Source organism: Haplochromis burtoni, unplaced genomic scaffold (genome assembly GCF_018398535.1).
Source record: "Haplochromis burtoni strain Fernald_Lab_line unplaced genomic scaffold, NCSU_Asbu1 Contig_28, whole genome shotgun sequence".
In the NCBI taxonomy this organism is placed as follows: Eukaryota; Metazoa; Chordata; class Actinopteri; order Cichliformes; family Cichlidae; genus Haplochromis; species Haplochromis burtoni.
In genome coordinates, this window is record NW_024582389.1 from 3,210,639 (window position 1) to 3,233,608 (window position 22,970).

A 22,970-nucleotide genomic window follows, 5' to 3' on the forward strand; every position below is an offset into this window, starting at 1 on the left:
AATAACACTTTTGTAGGGAATCCTTTCTCGAGGTAACCTACCTAAGTGGCCGATGACGTTACCAGCATTCATACTTTTGCGTGGTGTGTTATGTGTTAATTACCCTGTGGTCGTGTCCCAGTGTTTTATGTGCACAATAGAAACAAATAAAACTCTGGTATTCCCCCGACTCTTTGTTGTGCTCACTTTGTTTCTCTCGTTTCTCACGTTTTGTCACGTTTTACATTCCCTCACGTGCATTCTGATTCGACTTCAGCAGACCCCTCCAACTGTATCTGTGAGTCCTTACATTGAGGCAATGATTGTTATTTCTCACTGATAAATTCAAAAACAGGCCAATCACAGCAGTTGCTGGCTATGCTTTTAGTGATGAGTGGTTGCATTTCCAGGTGGGTGCACGTCGGGTTATGGCGCAGGGTGTCAGAGAGGTTTGCAGATAGAGCATGTCTACAGTGTAGCTTTAGCACAGATTTCCTGTAAGAAGTTAGTACTGATATTAACAGTTATGATTGACAGGGGATGTTTTCGCATTGTTAACTTGCTCTCTCTAATTAGCCAAAATGAATTGGGGGATTCCCATGATGCATTGAGTTTTCCTTCTTCAGTCACCTTTCTCACTCACTATGTGTTAACAGACCTCTCTGCATGAATCATATCTGTTATTAATCTCTGTCTCTCTTCCACAGCATGTCTTTATCCTGTCTTCCTTCTCTCACCCCAACCTGGTCGCAGCAGATGGCCCCGCCCCTCCCTGAGCCTGGTTCTGCTCGGAGGTTTCTTCCTGTTAAAAGGGAGTTTTTCCTTCCCACTGTTGCCAAAGTGCTTGCTCATAGGGGGTCATATGATTGTTGGGTTTTTCTCTGTATGTATTATTGTAGGTCTACCTTACAATAAAGCTCCTTCAGGTGACTGTTGTTGTGACTTGGTGCTGTATAAATAAAATTGAACTGGATTGAATTCACTAATGTATCAACTACTGTATGTGACAAGTATGTTGACACATGTTGCTGGATATTTTGGGGAACTAGGTTAGTTTGACTCTTGGCTTTAATTCAATCCAATTCAATTCAGTTTTATTTATATTGCACCAAATCACAACAGCAGTTGCCTCAAGGTGCTTTATATTGTAAGATAAAAGCCCTACAACAATACAGAGAAAACAGAGGAAACCCCAACAATCATTTGACCCCCTATGAGCAAACACTTTGGCGACAGTGGGAAGGAAAAACTTCCTTTTAATCGGAAGAAAACTCCAGCAGAACCAGGCAGGGGCAGTCACCTTAATAAGATGACTGATTTTTCATGTCTTATATTATTTGATATTAACATAGCTTTGATAAGCTTTGCAGAGCCTAGAGCCTAAAGAGCGAGACCAAGAGAGAAAGCTAGCATAGCTCTAGCTAATCTACCTTGTAGCACTTCTAAGGCTTTCTAAATTCGGGCTCTAGCTTTGTATTTAGCATGTTTACACACAAAGAGTGTCTTCTCATTTAACTTTTAGCATCAGAACAGTTTCTCCAGATCTTTACAATCCATGAAAGAACTTGTGGAAACAAATTAAAACAAATTCTGGATCATCAGCTGAATTTTCAGCTAATAATGAAGCTTTAGGCTTCCAACACTTATTACTAATTTAAACACTTACAATCAATCCCCTGACCTTTTTGTACAGTTAACACAAATTTTTCTATGTGTCTGAAGTGAAACCGAAATGGACTGAAGTAGAAAAAGAGCCGATCAAGAACGCTAACTAAGATCATTTTAAACGGTTACTGTGTAACTGCGAGTATCCGTGTGTACCTTGGTTCAGGAGGGGGGGTAATTTAGGTGTAGAATGTCTTCCTCATCACTGGAGCTGACCTAAGAACACAACGGTTAATCATCCACTATCGGGCAGGGACAGGCAGAGTGAGAGAACAAGAGAGGAGCCGGGTGAACAGCTGAATGACACTTTGAGGCATTTGTACTTGTTAAAAGGCAAAATAAAGAAAGAAGAAAAGAGGAGTCGTACATCAGACAGTTGGAACAAAAGGATATGCTCACCCGAGAGTGGATAACAGAAATCTGCATTTGAAGACGCCTCTTGCTGATTAAGGATTTGAGTTTTACTTCAGTTTAGCCTGCTGTGGTTAAACTCCAGCATTGTGTGTCTGTTTGTGTGCATTTGTGTGTTAGCATGTCCGTTCTGTAAGGACTGTCCTGTTTTTGGATTCGATTGTGAGCGCAAGGGGAGGCCACATGGGGCCTGGGCCTTGTCCGGGATGCCAGCTGCTGCGGTGAAGCCTGCTCTGGACATGGTTGCCGAGGGAGGGGGCGTAGGGGAGCGCGGGGTGTCCCAGTGGGAAGCCTCTGGGCTGGGCCGGCAGAGGCTGCCTCTGCCCTCCCTGAAGGTCCCCAGAGAGCTGCTGCGCAGCTTCCCCCACTCCAAACGGGTTGGATCCTACCTGGTGGGGAAAATGATCAACAAGGGCTCATTTGCCAAAGTGATGGAGGGGCTGCATATCAGCACAGGGGAAAAGGTCAGTGCTTTCTCTCCAATTTGACAATTAGAGAGCAGACATGAAGTGACATGTCACTGACTGGTGGGGTGGCACACTGGCAAAGAAAAAGATCACACACATACAAGATTATGATTACATGCTTACAACTAGTGCCTTGTAACTGATAATTATACACTCTTGGGTTTAAAGAACGTAGTAGTCTGTTATTATTCTTGTTATGTGCACAGAACTCAGTCAGATTCATCCATAACTGCTTATTTCATGACTATGAGGGGTTTTACAAGACAACATTTGCTCAGCAGATTTAAGAGGTCTGAAATGCATCTGTTTCTGTGCAATATGTCTGTCGTTGGTTCCTTTAAAAAGTGCAGACTGATGTTAGAATCGGCGCTCTTTCAGATTAACAAAAAACATGAATTTGCATCTTTGTAAGTACTCTGTGTCTTCCACATCTATTTTTGGTGATATGGCAATCCATCTGCACTCACTGTGCAGGCGAGACTGTGCATGTGTTTCATTAATGTGTTTGTGTGTATCCATAAGTGTAACTTTCACTGACCCTGGCAATGTACCTGACCTGGTTGCCTTAGTGATGGCCAAACTCATCTGGGGGGTTGTTGTTCCTCTTAACCCAGTTTACCCTCTGCAGGTAGATACTGTGTTAAGGTGAAAACTGTAAACCTGCAAGCATCCACTGCTGGGGGCCTTTGGATTTCTCTGGAAATGTTTTGTTGACCTAAGCCAGAAATGTTACATGTTTATGACACAGAAACTCACGCATGCAGTAAGAAACAGATTTGGTAATAAAATGAGCCCTTTTGATCTTAACTGCTATTTAAACCAACGGTGCTATGTGTCCAAGATGCCAAGATGCGTCATTTTTTAATAAATAAAACATTTATTTTGTTTGTCTTTGCAGACTATTTTGGTTGTTTCGTTTTCAAATTTTCTTTTTAGTTCACTTTCAAAAGTTTTCCTTTTTTATAAAAAGAAAGAGTGCAGGATATTGTTTCACTTAGTTGTGTTTTTTTATTTTTGGGGGAGGAGGGTGTTATTTTATTTCATTTTAATTTTGATATTCAGTTTTAGTCCATTTTAAATGTCCTTGTTTGCCACGATCGTTATTCTGAGGAAAAATAGTTGTACCGAGCACAAATGCTGTTGCTACCAAATATTGAAATATTTTTTCTCATTTCCAACTCAGTGTTGTTGTTTCACCCTATTAAAGATGTTTTATATGAGTCACAGTTTACAATAATCCTTATTAATCTTACAATGAGTCTACGTGTAGCTTTCCCTTCATTCTCCCTTTAGGCCAATTCTTTTCTGTTTGGCTGCTTCTTATACTGAACAGCAGGTGGGTGGAGCTGCAGTGCTCACAGCCAGTTCCTGAGATCACCAGATTAAGGATATTCTCTCTCTGGCATCATACTAAGTGGCAAAAATCTAAACTCGAGCGTTCAGAGCAGTCCGTATCCTGAGCTTTTGAAGGGTTCATGACTATAGGCCGTTGGCTCAAACCTCTGGATGAGTGGAGAAAATGCAGACACAAAAAGTGACAGACCTACGCACCCTACTTCCTTAAAATAAGCCTCTGAAATTTCAACTTAAGTGTGTTACATGTTGGTCATAATAAATATCAGGTTTTCTTACAGTCACCTGTGAACATTTTAATCTATTTTCTATATAAAGCAAAGTGTCTTTGTGTAAATTTCTGTTGATTTCTGGCAAAAACAACAAAACAAAAGAATGTGCATGTGTGCATGTTTGTTCTCAGGTAGCCATTAAGGTGATAGACAAAAAAAAAGCACGACAGGACTCCTATGTACAGAAGAACATGAAGAGGGAGCCTCGCATTCATCAGATGGTGCGACACCCTCATATTGTAGTTCTGCTGGAGGTAAAGACATGAAAATAAAAAATCACAACAACAACAACAAGTACATATTCACCCATCAACCATTAACATCATCAGAAATACACATACATGAATCCAGAGACATATTTCTATCTCAGTGGTAGATGTTGATTGCAGACAGTAATTGAAAGGTTATTTTATATCTGCTGTGAACCACATATGAATAATCCTGTGCGTCAGACTCTGGAGACTGAGAACAGTTACTACATGGTTATGGAGCTCTGTGCTGGAGGAGACCTGATGGACAGGATCTGTGAGAGGAAGAGGCTGGAGGAGCGGGAGGTGCGGCGCTACACCCGACAGATCCTCTCTGCTGTGGAACACCTGCACAAACACGGCATCGTGCACAGGTCACTACACACACACACACACACACACACACACACACACACACACACACACACACACACACACACACACACACACACACAGGGGGAGCATGTATGCCTTCGAGGCAGATCTCATCTACAGTTTTAGAAGGCTTCTGACTCTGCTCCATGTCTTTATCTAGTCTTCATAGTAAATAGGTGGATTTACTCCATTGCATTGTTCACTCGTTTGCATAGGGAAAAGATCAAATGCTTTTTGAACAGTTGTCAAATTGTTATATTACTACAATTGGCTTTAAGTCTCTCACCGAGTAAAACTGATGTCAAAGCAATACAACAGATGCTATTTAGAGCTTCTAAACATGCTGCAAATGGTATCTCTTTATACTAAAATGCAACCGATGATGTAATGATGATGATATTAATGAAAATGATGATGATGATGAACAATCAACAGCTTAGCTGGTGATCAAATAATGAAAAATCTCCTTCTATCACTCTGACTGTGAACACAGTAGGTCCAGGTCACCTGCTATATAAATATATATGCAAAACATGGAACAGGAACCTCCCTGTGATTAGGAAAATGATTGCACAAAATGTTTTCACATTCTACAACCAGTTACAAGCAGTTGCAACAACAAACTGGTTGCAACCAGTGTTGATCGCACAGCGACTGCACAGGTCACCTGCTGGGAGGCAACCTGTCTCTAAAGAATTGTCTAACTTGGAGTGACTGCAGTCACTCTCAGATAGGTTGGCACAGGTTTGCAAATAACTGTTGCCTAATTTATAAATGCAGACAATTCCCAATATGTTCCCAATAACTTGCCTGTCTGCTCTTTACATTAGGGAACTCAGATCATCTGGTTGCCAGCTGTATTTTACTCTGTGCTCTACTCCCAATAAAAGCAAGGTTGCTGTACATGTACCTCATTTAGCATTTAAATCACAGTCCTGCAGCAACTGTGTATCTACTTGTGGAGGAAATTCTGAACTTCCCTTTCAGATTACTGAGTTTCTGGCTGGAATTTGAATTTCTGTGTAGATGGCAACAGGTTTGCAATGTTCACAGATTTATCACAGATTGGATGTAATCACTCAGTCACCTGATAGCAGACTGATGCTATCTTATGACCGTTTAATCAGTGTCTTGTCACACCGAAGCCACTTTAAGGATGGCAGCTGCCTGCAAGTGGTGTTAAATATTTGTTGATGAGGGAGAGCCAGTCAGAGGAAAGTTGGTTTTAAAGGAGATAAAATGGCCTGTGTCAGGTGGACAGTGAACTGATGGGGCTGTATAAAGACCCATTATAGAATAAATATGGATTATTTTAAACTGTGAATCATGCAAAGCTACTCTAGTAGAGCCCGCCAATAAAATAAAGGGGGCGGAAATTACTGTAGTAAGTCCACTTTAACATTTTAACTCATACCTGGTTTTGTGCCCGACTCCAACTAAAGCTCAGAATCATAGAAAGAAAAGAAAAGAAAGCTTTTGGGCAACCAGCTGTGAGGCCACAGTGACCCCCAAACCTGATCCGATCACTTTTGAGTACATTTAGAATTTAGTGCCAAATTTGAATCTCATATGGCCTTTGACATGTGATCTCCTAAAGCATGTTTGATAGGCGAGTAGAAAATCCTACCAATCGAAAATTACTAAGAAAATATTCTTGTTGAGCCGATTGGTCAAAGACATTTATTTTTAAAAAGGTGGAAAAAAAGAGAGAGAATTAAAAAACGGATCATAACAAAAAGTTGTTTATATGGTTCAAAGCTTTATGATTCATACACACATCTTGAAAAAGCATGCATATACACGCAGAAAGAAGTTTGCAGGACATTAACAGCCTACAGAGGAGGAAGTGCTGGGCACAGCGCAGTGTGGGAGATGAGAGTTTTATTTTAGTGGTATTTAAGTACGTGTAGGTGTTAGAGACTCAATAGTCTCTCACACACACACTTGCAAAACAGCCGCACACATTATGCACAGCTCTGCGCTTTGGTTTAAAACCTTGGCTCCTCTGAAGGTGGGAATGTGATTACCAGGCAATGACCTCATCATCCTGCGCCGGCGCCATGATTCACACATCATCACAACATCATGGACTTCCTCTCTAATGAAGTCCCTCAACGACGTCGCTCTCAACCCTTCAATGGCACCTCTTTCTGTCACACACACCCACGCGCTCACCTACACGCACGCACTCGCTCACGCGCGCGCACACACACACACACTGCACCACAATGCCACACAGAGATGATTAAACTGGAAATAAATGGAAATTTTGCACTTAAACGCACCTCCTGCCACCCACGTTCAATAGGTTCACCGCATACATTTTCTCCTTTATGACAATGTCTGCTCTCGCTCTCTCTTGCTCTTTTCTCTCTTTCTTCCTCCGCCTCTCTTTGAACTTGTCTCGGGTTGTGTGAGCAGGGTTTTCTGGATTTCTGGTTAGATGAAGGCAGATGAAAGGAGCATGGCGGATTCCCAGGCTGTAGTTTATAGGGGCTCTCTCGCTCCTGACCGCAGATTTTCATTTAGCTTGGTAGTTTTAGTGCATTCAGTGTGGTTGGTGGTGAGGCTGGGGTACTTTCAGGGGAATGAAGCAACTTTTTCAGGTGAACAGAGATATGGTATTTTGGTAAAGAATAAGAGATAAGTCAGAAAAAGGTGACGTGAATTGATTTGAAAATTGAGTGCAGGTTTTTAAGTTTGGGCGATTAGCTTCTTTTCTAAAACATAATCACCAGAGGAGATTATTCTGACAAAAACTCTCTTTTTGAGGATTTTTTCCAAAAGCTTGAGCTCTACCCAAACCCAAATTTAGCGTTTGGGTTATTCCTTTTGCTTCTGTGGGTCCAGTCTGATCCCATCTCATCTGGTCATCTATAAATACACAGAAAAAGCTTAGTGTTGGAGTTCTGAGCAACCACCATGATGTCTGTCAAGTAAATTGCCCCAGAACACTCATCAGCGCTGTGTGGAGAAAAATAACTAGAAATTCCTGTAGGATTAAGGACAGAGCCTTATAAAAATGCTACTATGAACCACATTCTTCCTTTGAGACCTAACCGATTTGTCTCTTATTTTCCTTCTCCCCTATTTTCAGAGATTTAAAGATCGAAAACTTCCTTCTGGATGAACACAACAATATAAAGATTGTGGGTATGTTGTAGTTTCGTCACTAACATACTGATTTCAATTATTTACGCTAAACTGTTTTAGCTGTCTAACATTTCTGAAAAGAACTTTGCTGTAAGATGATGATTTCTCCCACAGACTTTGGCCTGAGTAACACCCTCAAGACTGACTCTTTATCCCTGGAGCTCCTCAGCACCCAGTGCGGAAGTCCAGCCTACGCCGCCCCGGAGCTCCTCGCTCACAGGAAGTATGGACCCAAAGTGGATGTGTGGTCTGTGTAAGTGAGAAAGTCTCAGTGTGTCTATCAGAGAAACTCTCTGCTTGGATATTGAACACATTTTTCTATAGTGTTGTAACCAATTATGTAATGATTTTCTCAGTATTTTTCATGTAAATGTGTCGACCGCCTCCTCACATTTTCCCGTTGTGTGTATCTACAGAGGCGTGAGCATGTTTGCAATGCTGACAGGAACTCTGCCCTTCACTGTTGAGCCGTTCAACATCAAACAGCTGCACCAGAAGATGGTCAACGGGGAGATCAGCAGCATCCCCGGTGACATCAGCAAAGGTACCGATCAGAGTGACCGAAACAAAGCTTCTATCATTACCGTATTTAAACAGAATGCAATCATTTGAAAATCTCATAAACCAAAACTTTATTCACAACAGGACAGAAAAAAATGGGACGGGGTTATGTTTACCGCTGGTTAGCACCCCCTCGTCTTTTAACTACATAAATGTCTGGGAACTGAGGAGAGCTGCTGTTGGACTTTCAGGAGAAGAAAGTTGCCTCATTCATGACTGAAATAGGATTGTAGGCTCTGAGCAGTCCTGGGTCTTCTTTGCCATATTTTAGATTTCATAATGTGCTAAATATTTTCACCTGGATTGCAGACAGGTCAGTTCAGCGCCCGGGCTCTTACTACGAAGCCACGTTGTTGGCATAGATGCAGTATGTAGTTTAGTGTTGTCTGGCTGAAATATGCAAGGTTTTTTTTCATGAAAACAATGTCATCTGGATGCTCTTAAACCTGCGTATACATCTTTCAGCATTGATCATGCCCAATCCCACAGGCATTGATTGACATCCATAATATCAGAGATCCAGGATTTCAACTGAGCGCACAGAGATTCCTCCAGATTTGCTGAATCTTTTGATGATGACATTTACTGCGAATGATGAGGAATTCAAAATCTTCAGTTTCTAGTGAAATTGTTTTGAAACTGTTTCCCAATTTGCAGACACAGTTTTTTGCAGATTGGTGAACCTCTGCCATGATTATTGGGCTTATACTATTAAAAAGCCACTGGGTTAAGTGTAGCTCTGAAGTTGAGTCTTGGAGAATGAAGCGAATGAGAATAAGTGAGTAGACTTAGACATACCAAAGAAATGCCAGATTATATTATGAGCTGATGTAGCTGAAAGTGTTTATTCATTCTGAAACCAATATAAAAACAAGTCTACATGATGATACTTGTTAAACCTTTATGGAAGTCGTGTTTTTGCCTTTAGACGTGTCGTAGCATAATAAATCGGAGGAAAGAAACGTTTTACAAACTGCTTACCTCTACCACTTGTCCTCTGCCAAGTCCACAGCAGCCTCAGTGTCCTGTTTCTCTCTACTTTATTTTGGTCTCTCTCTTACACATAGTCCCATCATTACGCTCAGTCATGGCGCCATGTCACCGCAAACAAACATAGCTCCTGTTACTGTGGGGAAAACCAGCACAGCTCCGAAGCTCTGAAACTGTGACAAGATCAGATTAGTGGCTGTACCGCTGCCATGGGCGGGCATCTGAGACATTCACATTAACTTTTAGACTTTATTCTGCCTCCTAATGGGGCTGTGTGCTTCTAGAGTTTTTAAATTATGCGTGATACCGATTCTTTTTCTCTTCAGCCATGGTAATTCATGAACTTCATGATTTGGTGAAGACTGGCCCGTTTCTTAGCTTACGTGCTTGTCTGGCTTGTTTCTGTGATATCCTTTAAATTATATATCTTTGCTTTCTAGGATTTTCTTTCTAGGCTTCTCTACTTTCATCTTAAGTATATTTTTTTCTTTCATCTGTACCAGTTTGCCAGTTTATGTGTTTGTTGTCTGGAGGAATGACGATTCCACAGGTTCACTGATTAAAATTCATCAATCGTGTGTCTTCCTTTGATCTGTTACAAACAAATTGAGTTGTCCCTGGCTGAGACAGGCGCTCTGGCTCTGAACCAAAAGCGAACTGATAGCAGTAAAGTGAACAGAGCAGTCTTGGCTGATGTGTCTTTGAATGTGGCAGCCATCCCGCTTCAACCCATCTGCTCTTTTACACTGTGAAACGTATCTGGAATCCCCATCTGGACTCAAACTATCATCCATGCTTGGCTGCCACAGAACAGCTCTCTGTCACAGGCTGACAGGCTGAATTGGTTCTCCTGAAGGGAAACCCTGCCTCTCTCCTCGCTGTCTGATACAGTTTCACAAGTCACAAAGAGCGAGCAAATTAAGTCGTCAGTACTCTAAGTATGTATCACTTATAAGGTTGCAACAGCAGTGGAAAAGATGGTTCTCGGCCCTGGGCTCATCTGTGATGAGATGTTTATCAAACAGTAACCACAATCCTGCCTGTGATTAACGACCAGCTGATGCACACTGGCTACACAGGTCCTCTCATTTCTATGTCTAATGCTGCTCTTTTCTCTTGACCACAAAGCAGAAAAAAGGACATTTTAACAGTTATCACCTCCTTCATGAGAATCTACCCATGACCTTCCTTTAACAGCTCTTTTAGTTCAGTTCATTGATCCACTATTGATCTACTGGACATTTTCAGAGTAAGGAGAGTGGATATACTGGACAAATCTATCTGTCTGTCTGTCTGTCTGTCTGTCTGTCTGTCTGATGCATTAATGGGAAGTTAGAAAATGCTTGTAAATTTCTTCGGCTTTCTGAAAATGGGCAATAAAAATTTAAACTCAACCAAATATAGAAATCGCCTGTTTTAAAAAGATTCATCTTTGCAGGTGCTGTGTCATTTGTGTTGTCTCTCCTGGAGCCCGACCCAGCAAAGAGACCCAGTGTTAGAGCTGCCATGGAGGAGAGATGGATAAATGAGGGCTATTCCAAAAAAGCTCTGCACACTCTCTCTCATAAAAACAGGTACAAACACACCTTAACGCATGTGGTGCACATCCAATTCATCAATATACACAAAAGACAATGGTAATGTGTTTGCAAAAAGTGGCACCCTTCTTGTAACGATTGAAATGATTTATACCGTTATTATACTGTAACATAAGAATGTGCATTCAAAGCTCCTCAGGGAAAGTTCTGCAGCAAACATTACAGTGTGGGTAAAAGAACCAAGAGGGAAATCACTGCGTGTCTGAGAACAAAATGAACATTTTTGTGGTCTGCAGTGTAACAGCTTTGTGTATTATAGCACAACTAAAAAGCTTTTATCACTTTACGCAGAATGGAAATGCAATCATGTATGGCTCCTGCTGGAAATAATGCGTTTTCCGAAATCCGCAGGAATGATGCCACAGTCTGTGAGCGAGAGCCGTTGCAGCCCTGCTCCAAAAATCCTTCAGCTCCAAGTCTTTCTTTGCCACACAGGCCTGTTAGAGCCACTTCTTCTTCTTCCTTCTATTTCTCATTTGTGAGCCTTTTCCAAAGCTTTCTCTTGTTTTCCAGGTTGTCTTCAGAGGATCTCAACTCGACCGTGCTAGAATACATGACAGAGACACTGGGATATTCCCTCTCTGAAATCATACACGTGGTCACAACCAACCGACCCTCGGCCCTCACGGCCTCCTATCACCTGCTGCTCAGCCGGCTCAACAGGAGTCAGAGAGGAGCCAAAGCCAGCAAGGTATTTCCATTATAACACACAGATATATACACAGAAAGGCCTGAAAACATGAAACACAAAAAACCATCAGTACAAGTGATATATTCATGGTTTGGCATCAACAATGATTCATTTGTCAGAAGCTAGAGAATAACGACTGGAGTCTTCCCAGCAAGAATACATGGAAAGAGAGGAATAACAGTGAATCCCAGACTCCACAACAGGTAATGCTGAGGTCGCCCATCTCACTACTATTATTACTCTCCCTGACATATTGGTTCAATCAACATTCAGATAAAGTTTTGATCCATTTTAAGTATAAACTGAATTTGGGCCACTCATGTGTGCTTACAGTACATAATAAAGGAACATATAAGTCAAAAACAGCCCACACAGAAAAACTGACCATGCATCTCATTCATTTGATTCACATAGACTGTATATAACACGGACATTACCAGCTGGTTTTTGGACCCGTACTAAAGTCTAGAATTCAAATTCAAAATTCAAATTCAAATTTTATTTGTCACGTACACAGTCATACACAGTACGATATGCAGTGAAATGCTTAGACAACTGCTCGTGACCTAAAGAAAAAAAGAAAGGCTATGAATAAGATAGGAAATAAATATGAAAATTAAAAAGGGTAAATTTAACTAGGAAGGAATAAAATAAAATATAAAAATTAAAGTTAAAAATGAAATAACTGTACAACACAAATTAGAATGAAGGGTAAATTTAACTGGGAAAGAATAAGATAAAATATATAAATTAAAGTTGAAAATAAAATAACTGAACTTCATAATACACAATATAGAACTATATAAGAATGTATGAAGAAATATAAATAAATATATACACCACAATAACAGCAGCTGTACAAGTAACTGGAAATGAAGAATATAATGACCAGTGTTGTGCAGTCCACATTATTTAGTGTCTTGTGCAGTGCAAATATGCTTAAAGTGATTATCATTAGAGGATCACATGCTAACATATCTGCTAACACCAACAAGCTTGTTTAACAAGCTGCTTCTGTAAACCACACAGACACAAACAGCTGCTAATTATTGCTGCTTAAAACACAAAATGCAGCCTTTCTCTCACCACCTCTTTTGCACAGACTTCTTCAACGATTGGCTCTACATGAACACATCAAGTTGAATTATATATCTGTTACATAATTGCACTAAAAACTCCAGAAACCACACACGCGTACAATCAAAATCAAAATCAAAAACTGCAGAGTTGAAACCGGGCAGAAAGATAGAGGCAGCAACCACCTGTCAGTCAAAGTAGCCATGTCCTAAATAATGCAATGCTCTTTGCATTGGCTTTAATTTTTTTTAGTTTTTAAGGCAACATTGTGGTACAAACTAGTGTCAGGTAGTGTGTTTCAGTATCATACATGTATTGTTGGTTTTATATTCCTCTTTCATCATCCTGACAACCAATCACTGATCAACCTTCAGAATGAACCAACCAATGAAAAAAGCTTGAAGCAGCTGAGCAAGCCTCTGAGGAACCAACAGGCAAGTGAATTTAAGAGCAGCAGAAAGAGGACTGAGAACCTGCACAGAGAGGGTGACGAGAATCGGTCACCTTCTCCTTCTCTACCCCAGCTTCCTCACTCAGCCTCTCCGTCCTTACCCCCTCATCTCCCCTCTCCTTCCCCTGCACCTCTGTCTGCAGAGGAGAGGGCTACTGATGAGGAGACCTTAGATGCCAGAGAGACACTGTTTGCAGAAGGTGAGGAGGGCATTAAATACAAATGCTGCATGCAGTGACAGTATAATACAATGTCAACTATACTATACTTTTGTCTCGTTGTATTCTAGTAACTGTTTTTGGAGACAGGGAACTCGTCCACCTTTCTCCTCCTAAAAACTCCACATCTCAACTCTGTGACTCCGCCCCTTGCCAAGTTCCCTTACCTGCAGAGCCAATCAGAGATACTAGCACGTCAAGACCAGTCCGAAATACACACCTGCTCAGGACTACTCAGTCAGATGGTGCTGCAGACCCCGTGTCAGACTGCTTCAAAGGCACCCGACGCCAGGAAGATTCTCATCACCTGAGCATCAATGAGCGACTGGAGAAGCTGCAGACGTTTTATTCATCCGAGAAGAACGGCACGTCTCCCAGGACGCTCCTGGACACTGACACGTGCACCACACACTCCTCAGACAGAGGCCACTTGGGTTCTGTTGAGGCGTCACAGACATCGCCCTCTTCCCCCCTCCCACTCCTCAACAACGTGGCGCTTAAAGACGGGCGGGGAAGGAAGATGACATGGGCAGGGCTGACCCGACCCGGGCCCCCGAGACTCCTCGTGAACGGGTCTAAACCTCCTGCTTTCCCCTCACAAAGACAACATACTCTGGTCTTCAAGAACCTCAGGCAGGAGAGGGGAAGGAGGAAAGAGCTGTCTGCAGCACGAGGAGAGAGAGTAGCAGGAGGGATAAATGGAGCCAAGAGGAACTCAATTCAGTTGCGCTCGTCTCTCCAGCGTCGCGTGGCAGACCTGAACCTTCCACTGCTTTCTGCAGGCCTGCAGGGGAAACCTGACAGGAAGAGTCAGCTACACAGCATGGACTACTGACACAAAGATGACAGGATCTGATAGTATTTCAGGGACAGTAACTAAAGAAGTATTCAGTAAATACTGGTGTCAACAGAAATAATAGCGAGCAACAGTTACTTGGAACAGATTTAAATGGCAGCTACAGAAAAGTACAATCCTAACGATATTACTTTCTCACTCTGCTGTTCTCTTCATGCCTTTTCTCACCAGCAGGGTCAGTGCTGCAGTGCCAAAGCTTTCAACTCTTAACAATAAGCTAGTCGTACAACTCCAGTGTCCATCAGCAAGACGAGCACCTAACAAGCATGTTGTTCTTGAATTTCGACGTGCTGATCTCCACTGACACAAAGTCAAAGGCAGAATTCAAAATGATGATTTTTTGCTTTGTTTGTATTCACTCTTCTGAAATAGATTTTTGTACTGACAGTGAAAGTAAAAGCAGTCCTTGATACTGGTTAATGTTTTTATGTGCTTTCTTTTTCAAAGTTATTGTTGCCATAAGAAAAGAAAAAAACAGTCACACAAAGAATACAAATATTTTTATTTATTTATTTTGTGGTCTGTGTCAGATGTACACTAAACAACTATCATGGTTAAAAGAAGGGATAATATGAAAACATGATGATCATAACAAGAAATATATTATAAATCTAATTTAGGAAATAATCTATCCCTCAGATTCATCTTTAACTCTTCTTACTCCATCTTCTTCCGATTATCCGGCCCCAGGTCGTGCTTTTTTTTGACCAATGTCTCACTTGGTGAGAGGAATAAAAAAATGTTTGTGAGCACAAACAAATATCAATTTGTGACTATTTGATTGACGAATATCTTGCCAATCAAATAGTCAAGCTTGACAAGGGTAGTAGAAAAAAGCACAGGGGTAATACATTGTATATGCAAGTATATGTCTATTATTTTAATAAATTGCTAGTTGGTTCTTAGGCAACATTATAACATCATAACACATCATGCAAGTTTTGCAGTCATAAATTAGATGTTATTGCCATGAAATTAAATGCTATTATAAGGTGCTGTAAGTGCATAATGACTACACATTTTAGTGTATTGTGATATTATCATGTTGCAACATAATGACATCATAATATCTGATCTAGATAAGAACCTTCAGGGGCCTACTGACGCAAAGATGAGAAGACTTGGAAGTGCACCTGTGCGCCATTTTCGGTTGTTCAACTCCTGTATAGTAGGAGTTCACAGACAAACAGAAAGTTTCTGTATTATGGTAAAATTATAGGCACTAAGCACCCATATGATTTACGCCCTGACTAGTATCGGCTGACAGATGCTAAAGGTTACTGTGCTTTAAAATCTTAAAATTTAAGCTCTTACATGACACAAAGTTGTTGTTCTGAATGCACCTTCATATACAGAGCTATCATTAGGGCTGTATCGTCACTGATTTCTAGAATCAATTAGACTCTGATTCACAAGGTTCTAATTTGATCCACGAGTCGATTCAATTTGAATCGGAGAAATTTTGCCTCAGACAGTCAGAAGCATTATAATTCTGATCATTTATCAGTACATATCCATATTTTTATATCTATAAAAAGAAAGCTGACACTTGCGAGACTTTATCAGAGGTGTGAGCATCACAGCAGATGCCTGTGAAGGAGATGAAGCTGATTTTCCCGGCCTGGCTTTTTATAGCAGATAACCTTAAAAATATTCTGCAGTAGAACAAAAACGGAAGAAAACCATGAACCAACATATAAACATTACCTGATGCTGCTGAAGTGAAGCAGAGCAACGTTACAAAGGTTTGATTAGAAACACAGCTAAGCATTTTTCAATTTTGCATCATTTTAAAAAGTTTACATTTCTTTAGTATTGAACAGCAGATATGAGACTTTCTTCACGGAAGTCAGTTAAATTTAAGCAAGCAATAATGCAGAAAACAGATTTTTAGATGGGAAAATGTTCTTGAAGTACACTGAAGGGGGAGGGGAAGGGGTGCAGGAAGTATGATTTTATCGTGGTGGAAGCAAAACACCAAAAGTCAGAGGGACTTCATGACGATGTTTATGTGAAGCGAAATCTGAAGCGCAGTTTGGATCGTCTTTGGCTGCTGGTTCAATCAGTTTTGGTTGGAGAGTGATGAAACCTGCAGCTTCAGACTGGAGCACAAAAACGTCGTAAACACAAAGCGCGGACCCGCCGACGCATCAGAATCAGTGAGCTGTCGGCCCCGACGGCGTGTCCGTGTACCTGCCGTCGGGTGAGAAAGCGTCGGGTCCGCGCTTTGTGTTTACGTCTGATTACGTCTGACACCCGATTTAGCTGTTTAGTGGTTGTCGAAATTTAGTGAGGTTTAACCTGAGATTCTCGTGTTTCGGGCAAAATAAATGTATATTTAAAAAGTCAGCAAGGTTTTCTCCCCAAATCTCTGGCTTGTGCCACCCCCAAGTCTAGGATCTGCGGATCATTAATATTCAGGACAAAGATGTAGAAGAATCTGGTTGCTGCTTGGTGGCTCTCAATAATTCAGGGACCATCATCTGATACTTTTGTTTGCGAGTGTGTGTATTGGTGAGGTGGATGTTCTGTGTGTGCCCACTATGGACAGATTGAACCCACTGAGCTGGATACATTTCAAACTCCAGTTACCTCTCTGGCTACTTAACAGTGATATGAACCAGTAAGCTCTGATACTGTTATCAGACATGAGCACACATTCAAGCTGTACAATAGTAGAGTAACAGTAAAGCTGCCAAGTAAAGTAAGCCTATGTAAATAAAGGTGCATAACATTGAAAACAAAATATGTTATTTCAGTATAACTCTATAATGAAACTATATTAGCTCTTTGGATTAAATTAACATAAAAAGATCCATAATGCTTGTTTTGGATGCTGGAAATGTTGGTGTGAGTAAACAAGCATCGGTAACCCTCACCCGTTTAGAAATGACTTCAGTCACACTGATTCTGAATAAACCATGCGCACAACAATTTGGATGAACGTGGTATGGAAATTCAATTAAAAATGCATGCTGCACCTACAGATGTATCCATAGCTACTGGAACGTTGCATTTGCATGCATGCCACAGTAAATGTCATGTGATGAGCATCATGCCATTAACAAAGGCTTTCAAAGGTGTTAGAGAACATAGAGTTCAAGCTCTACTGGCTTCATGCAGGAAAAGTTAGACTTTCCACAACCAGTGGTATAAAAGGGTCCATTTAGGTCAGAATGACATCCGAGGGTCAACGTGAAGCTCTGTGAGGTCTTTTGCACTAACTACACACACTTTCTGAAAGTGGAATGGGAAATAGTAAAAGATCAGGATTATACATGCTTTATGGACAGCTGTAATATAAGGTCTCTGAGACATTTACATCTGTTGGATACGGTGGCCCGGAGAGGCCAAACAGACTGCAACTTAATAAAACACCAGCAATAAGAAAAACGCTGCAAAAGCACACAAAACACAACGGAAATAGGGAAAAACAGATTGCCAAAAGCACAAGAGAAGTGTTTATGGGGAAACAATAACCCGACGGACCAGTTGCAGGAACCAAAATATGCTAAGAATTGCGCTGGGAGACACTTAAAAGAAGTGGAGGATCTATCACTCTTGTGAGGAAAGAAAAGATGAGAGGTAAGTGTGTTAGCCTGACTATTAGCCTAAAAATCCATCATCAGTATTCATGATAAAACACACCTACCATGTTTTGGGTTCCTGCAACTAGTCCGTCGGGTTATTGTCTCCCCAGAAACACTTCCCTAGTGTTTTTTCCTATTTCTGTTTTCGTTTTTCCAATTTCCGTTGTGTTTTGTGTGCTTTCGCAGCGTTTTTCTTATTGCTGGTGTTTTATTAAATTGCAGTCCGTACCCAAGCAGATACACCGGACCCAAGCAGATGCTTACATACTGCTGATGAAGAGGGTGAGTACCCACAAAAAGATGCTATTCAGCTGCTGTTCAGTGACATTTAAAGCTGTCTGTAAACACATCTGCAAGCACAGTCGTGAGAACAAGAACGTTTTCTCAGGACTCTGTGCAGTCCCAAGAAAAGTAAAATCCATGATTCAATAACTTGTAGAACCACCTTTAGCAGCGATTGCTCGAATTAAGCATTTTCTGTATGACTTAAGGAGGAAATTTGATCTACTCTGCTTTACAGTGTTGCTTCACTGAAGTTTTTGGGCCCTTAAGAGAGCTATGCATAAGCTCTAGACTTTGACTGGGACATTGATTGAGATTGCTTGAGATCATTGTCCTGTTGTATTTCAGCCGAGCTTTTGCTGTTGGACTTCATGGCTGACTCAAAAACTGCAAGCTGCCCAGATCCTGTGGCTGAAAAACAAGCCCAAATCATCACCACTCTACCACCGTGTCTGACAGCTGGTAGGAGGTATTTGTGCTGATATGTTGAGTTAAAACGTGATGTTGTGTGTGACGAACAAACATCTCTACTTTGGCCTCATCTCTCAAAGGAAAATTGTTCCAGAGTCTTGTTGTTTGTTCAGTTGCAACTTTGCAATCCTGAGCCGTGCTGCCATGTTCTTTCTCCTGCCAACCCTTCCAACCAAGCTATACTTGTTCAGTCTTTTTCTTTTAACTTTAACATTTAAAATGCTAACTGTAGAGTCTGAGATGCAGCTCCTGAGTTTTTAAAAAGCATTGCATAGTCTGACCTTGAAGTGAGTTTGCTGGGACGCCCAATATCTGAGATAACACACACCTGAAGGTTATGGCCCATTTGGTAAGATGCTATAGGGATGGTTGCTTGTGGTCAAGGGCAGTTAGTCATGTGTGCTCATTTAGTTAAAATTGGTCAGACATCAAACATGCCTGGACTTGTCTCCCTGCAACTTCTTTTGATGTTTGCTGTTTTTTGTTAAGTTAGTTAAATATTAGAGAAGCATTAGAAACAGCAGCCGTGAGCTTTCTGAACCCAGCAGATGTGTCCTAAATCTTATTTTCACTCATCATTTCCCTCCAGTCTCCCTTCTTTCCTCATTTGTCTTTGTACACATTTATAAAGTCATTGTAAATTTCTTGTCTTAACTAGCATTTGTTCACACCACCCTCTGTGGATCAGTGTCTTTGTCTTTACTAAATTGCTATGCAACAATGTGGTCTCGTTAGATTGCTTTTGATTGTCTGTGCACAAAACGTTGTCTCCGTGCAGACTAATCCTGAGGGAGAATCGTGTATTTAAAAGCTGCAGAAAAGAGCCCACAAAAAAACCCAACGTACCCTGATTGTACTTGTAAGCTGAAGCCTTCATGTCTGCGTATGTGTGTGCCTGCGTGCGCGTACACTGTGAACGCATAATGCCACCGTCTACAGTCTACAGCTCAGTTCATCTGTTAACGACTGATGAGAGATGTCCCCAGATGATCCCAGAACAAATGCAGGATTAAGAGCTGATACAAAACCACAAATATGTACAATAGACAAGAATATTGTATCGCTATCATGCATGAAAGAGAAGAACTCATCCACTCAGCTACCCCCCCTCGAATATCATGATATGACACAGATTTTTAAATTGCTAGTAACGATGACACTGATATGGAAAATACTAACTGGTGGTGAGCTGGAGGCCACAGGGGTTACAGGTGCAGTGCTTATGGAATGAAATGGATGGTGTTACTCCATTAGCACTTCAATAGTCTTGGGTGTCTCTGAGCATAATCGCTGTGTCCATCACAGTGTTTGCGTGCGCGCCTGTGTGTGCCAGTCTGGGTAACCCTGTGTTCCGGCGTGTCTAGTTTCTAATGATGGTCATCCATAATTGAGAGTCACCTCGCAGTGGAGGGCCGGGAACAGTCCAGGGTGGCGCGGTGGTTAACTGGGCTCCAGCTGCTCACCGTGAGCGTCCGTATATGAGTCCCGGGGGGTCAGCGGTGCACAAAACTCCCAGCACCGCAGGGCAGCAACCTGAGCCCAGAGCAGTTTAATTGATGCCACCTCTGATTAACTGTCAAGTTGGGCATCAACACCAGCTAATTCACTAAAGGACGTCCTGACCAGAGACGTTTTAACCTCGGCGCGTGGGAGCCGCCCTCAGCTTAAACACACGTCGACTTTCAAAGCGCGGTAGATCATCGGAGAATGGGGAGAAAATCCTGTTTGTCCATGAAGCACATCAAAATCCTACAGTACAGCACTGTAAAAGTTTAAGGTCAGGGATGGATGGACAGACATGAATTGGGTTCAGTGAGAATCACTTCAGTCTTTTAACTTCTCTCTGCCATGTAAAGCTTCTCTTATCTTTCCTGCAATGAAAATAAAGGCTAATGAAATCTTTTTACTAAAGTGTCTCATCATCTACATAACAAAACATGACATGAAAAAAGCTTCCTCTCTAGAGGTCGTCATTTACATTTATATTCACTAAACATTCAAACTTACTAACATTTTATCACATCTAAGCCAATATTTTGAACTGTTCATTATAAAATATTATTGGCACTCATAAACAGTAAGAGATGCCGCTACAGGTGCACAGTTTATGTCGACCTAGTAAAAGTCCATACATTTGTTTCTAATAAGCAGACAGTTAAAATTAGTCAGTTATCTGTTTTACATGTTCCTGGGTGGATTTGAGAACAATCAAGTGTCCAGTTGTAATTGTTACTCATTCATTAGCAAATATAATTAAAGACAAAGTTTTTTCCACCTGGTCCCACAGAAGCTCTGCTATTTAATGGATTAGAGCTGATCTACGAAGCAGCCCCTGCTTCGTAGATCAGCTCAGTCTAAAAGAATTCTTCACTGAAAATGATTTTAAAATTCATGGCTTCAGAAAGTGGCCCCAAGGACTCACGTTTTGACAATAGTAATAATGTGACTGGAAGACTGAGCACATGGATCGACCCAGCAGAAGTCCCCTGTGCTTTAGGATTAGGTTCAGGAAACTAAAGCTTCTTTCTTTGTGACTTCTTGGTCTTTTTTCAGTTTGCTAATGCTGTGAATCCACCACAGCTATCAAAGAGGCCAGCTTTAAACTTTTTTAGCATTTCAAGCAAAAAGACTGTGAGATTTTAAGGGATTAATATATTTCTCCATAAAGTGTGGAACTCGTTTGGTGCACAGATGTTAATAGGTATAAATGATCGACTGAAAATGAGTGATCATCTGTAATTTATCCCCCCCACTCTTCTGTAACACTTCTGCAACCAGGCCGTTGTTCCCAGACAATCAAGTTGATCTCGTGTTTAATGTGCCAACAGTCCCCCGGCTTGCTCTTTGTTTGAATGAATCATTGCTTCGTGAAAAAGATCTTGGGGAGCTGCCAGCTGTTTTGACAGGCAGGACTCAGCACCTACACATGCACAATGGAGAGGCCGGCCCGACGCGCCTCCACATTCAAACATACAGCTCTGTGAGCTACAAGCATTTATTAAAGGCAAACTTGCCACAGACTCTGCCTCTTTGATGTTCTCTGGCAGCTGCCCTAATGACTTTAAGCATTTCAGATTTCTCTTTGTTTGAAAGTTTTCATTCATTTTCAATCAGTACTCTGCCTCTTAAACTTCCCCGTGAGATTTATTTTTACAGTCTTTCTGTGAGCGCAAAGCTGATAAAAACCAAAAACACACAAACTTTTTGCTATCAGACAAACTTGCATGCAAGGACACATCAATTACTAATGAAGTCTGTTAGAGAGAGCAGAGCCACATAAGTCAGGGGTGTTGAGTTCGGCACATTTTGTTCATACTACGAAGAAGACTTTAAAATGCCAACGTGTGAAGCTCATTTTGTGGAGAACTGTGTGCTGAAACAATGCTTTTATAGTTCTCAACTGTCTGGTCCACTCCACGCAAGTAAAACTGCAACATCTGCTGAGCTACAGCGCCATCTGCTGGATGAGCTGCATAATGCACAAGGATGGGCCAGTTCCTACCTTTGATATTTCATCTCTGAGGCACACACAGCGCTAGAAATGTGCAATGAATTGAACTCACTTGAACAGCATAGCTCCCAGCTATTAACCAGAGGAAACTAGTGTATGTTTAATTGTTTTCCTTATTCCACTCAAATGTAATTGTGTTGCAGATTGTCGGAGTTCATTCGACCACAGTTTGACTGGAGAACAGCTGCAGACATGTTGAATTCATTGCATGGGCAAAACTGTGGATGATTTAATCCACATATTAGTTCATTCCACTTCTTAACTTTTATTTTCACTATTTTTCTTTCCACATGTGACTCAGCAGTGTAGCGATTTACACATCTGCCTGTCAAGCGACCGATCGCTGGTTTAATCCAAGGAGGAGATGCAGATTTCTTGGGCGTTGTGTCAAAAAAAAGCATGTGGTATAAAAATCCGCCACGCATGTGCTGTGGTGACCCCTTGCGACAAAGGGAGCGACTAAAAGTAGCTTCTTCCATTCGTGTAAACAGGTTCAACAGTATATTCCATTTTAAAGCAATTTCATTATTTAAATGAGTGAAACTGAAATAAATGATGTGGTAAAATGCTCATTTTAATGTGGCGCAATAATGGAAGCATTTTTCTACAGCTGAGGTCTTGTTAGATTTTTATTTATATTTTCTTATTTTAGCATAAGACACTTGAATATCAGTAATTATCAATTTTAGTAGCGTATTTTTTTTTTGTCAGATTAGATCTGTTGCAAAGGTAAAGTGCTTCCCATTTCTGA

The 22,970-nt window shown here is 41.2% G+C and overlaps 1 protein-coding gene across 1 annotated transcript; it reads left to right on the forward strand.

Annotated features, from left to right (window-relative positions):
• Positions 1-1,503: 1,503 nt before the first annotated feature.
• On the forward strand, positions 1,504-14,815 carry LOC102289960 (hormonally up-regulated neu tumor-associated kinase homolog). Its single transcript, XM_005917753.3, has 11 exons — positions 1,504-2,519; positions 4,279-4,401; positions 4,600-4,769; positions 7,868-7,923; positions 8,038-8,176; positions 8,340-8,467; positions 10,913-11,048; positions 11,586-11,763; positions 11,883-11,966; positions 13,215-13,491; positions 13,581-14,815. Exons 1-11 carry the CDS (start codon positions 2,262-2,264, stop codon positions 14,342-14,344), a joined length of 2,313 nt encoding a protein of 770 aa, XP_005917815.1. The 5' UTR covers positions 1,504-2,261; the 3' UTR covers positions 14,345-14,815.
• Positions 14,816-22,970: the final 8,155 nt, after the last annotated feature.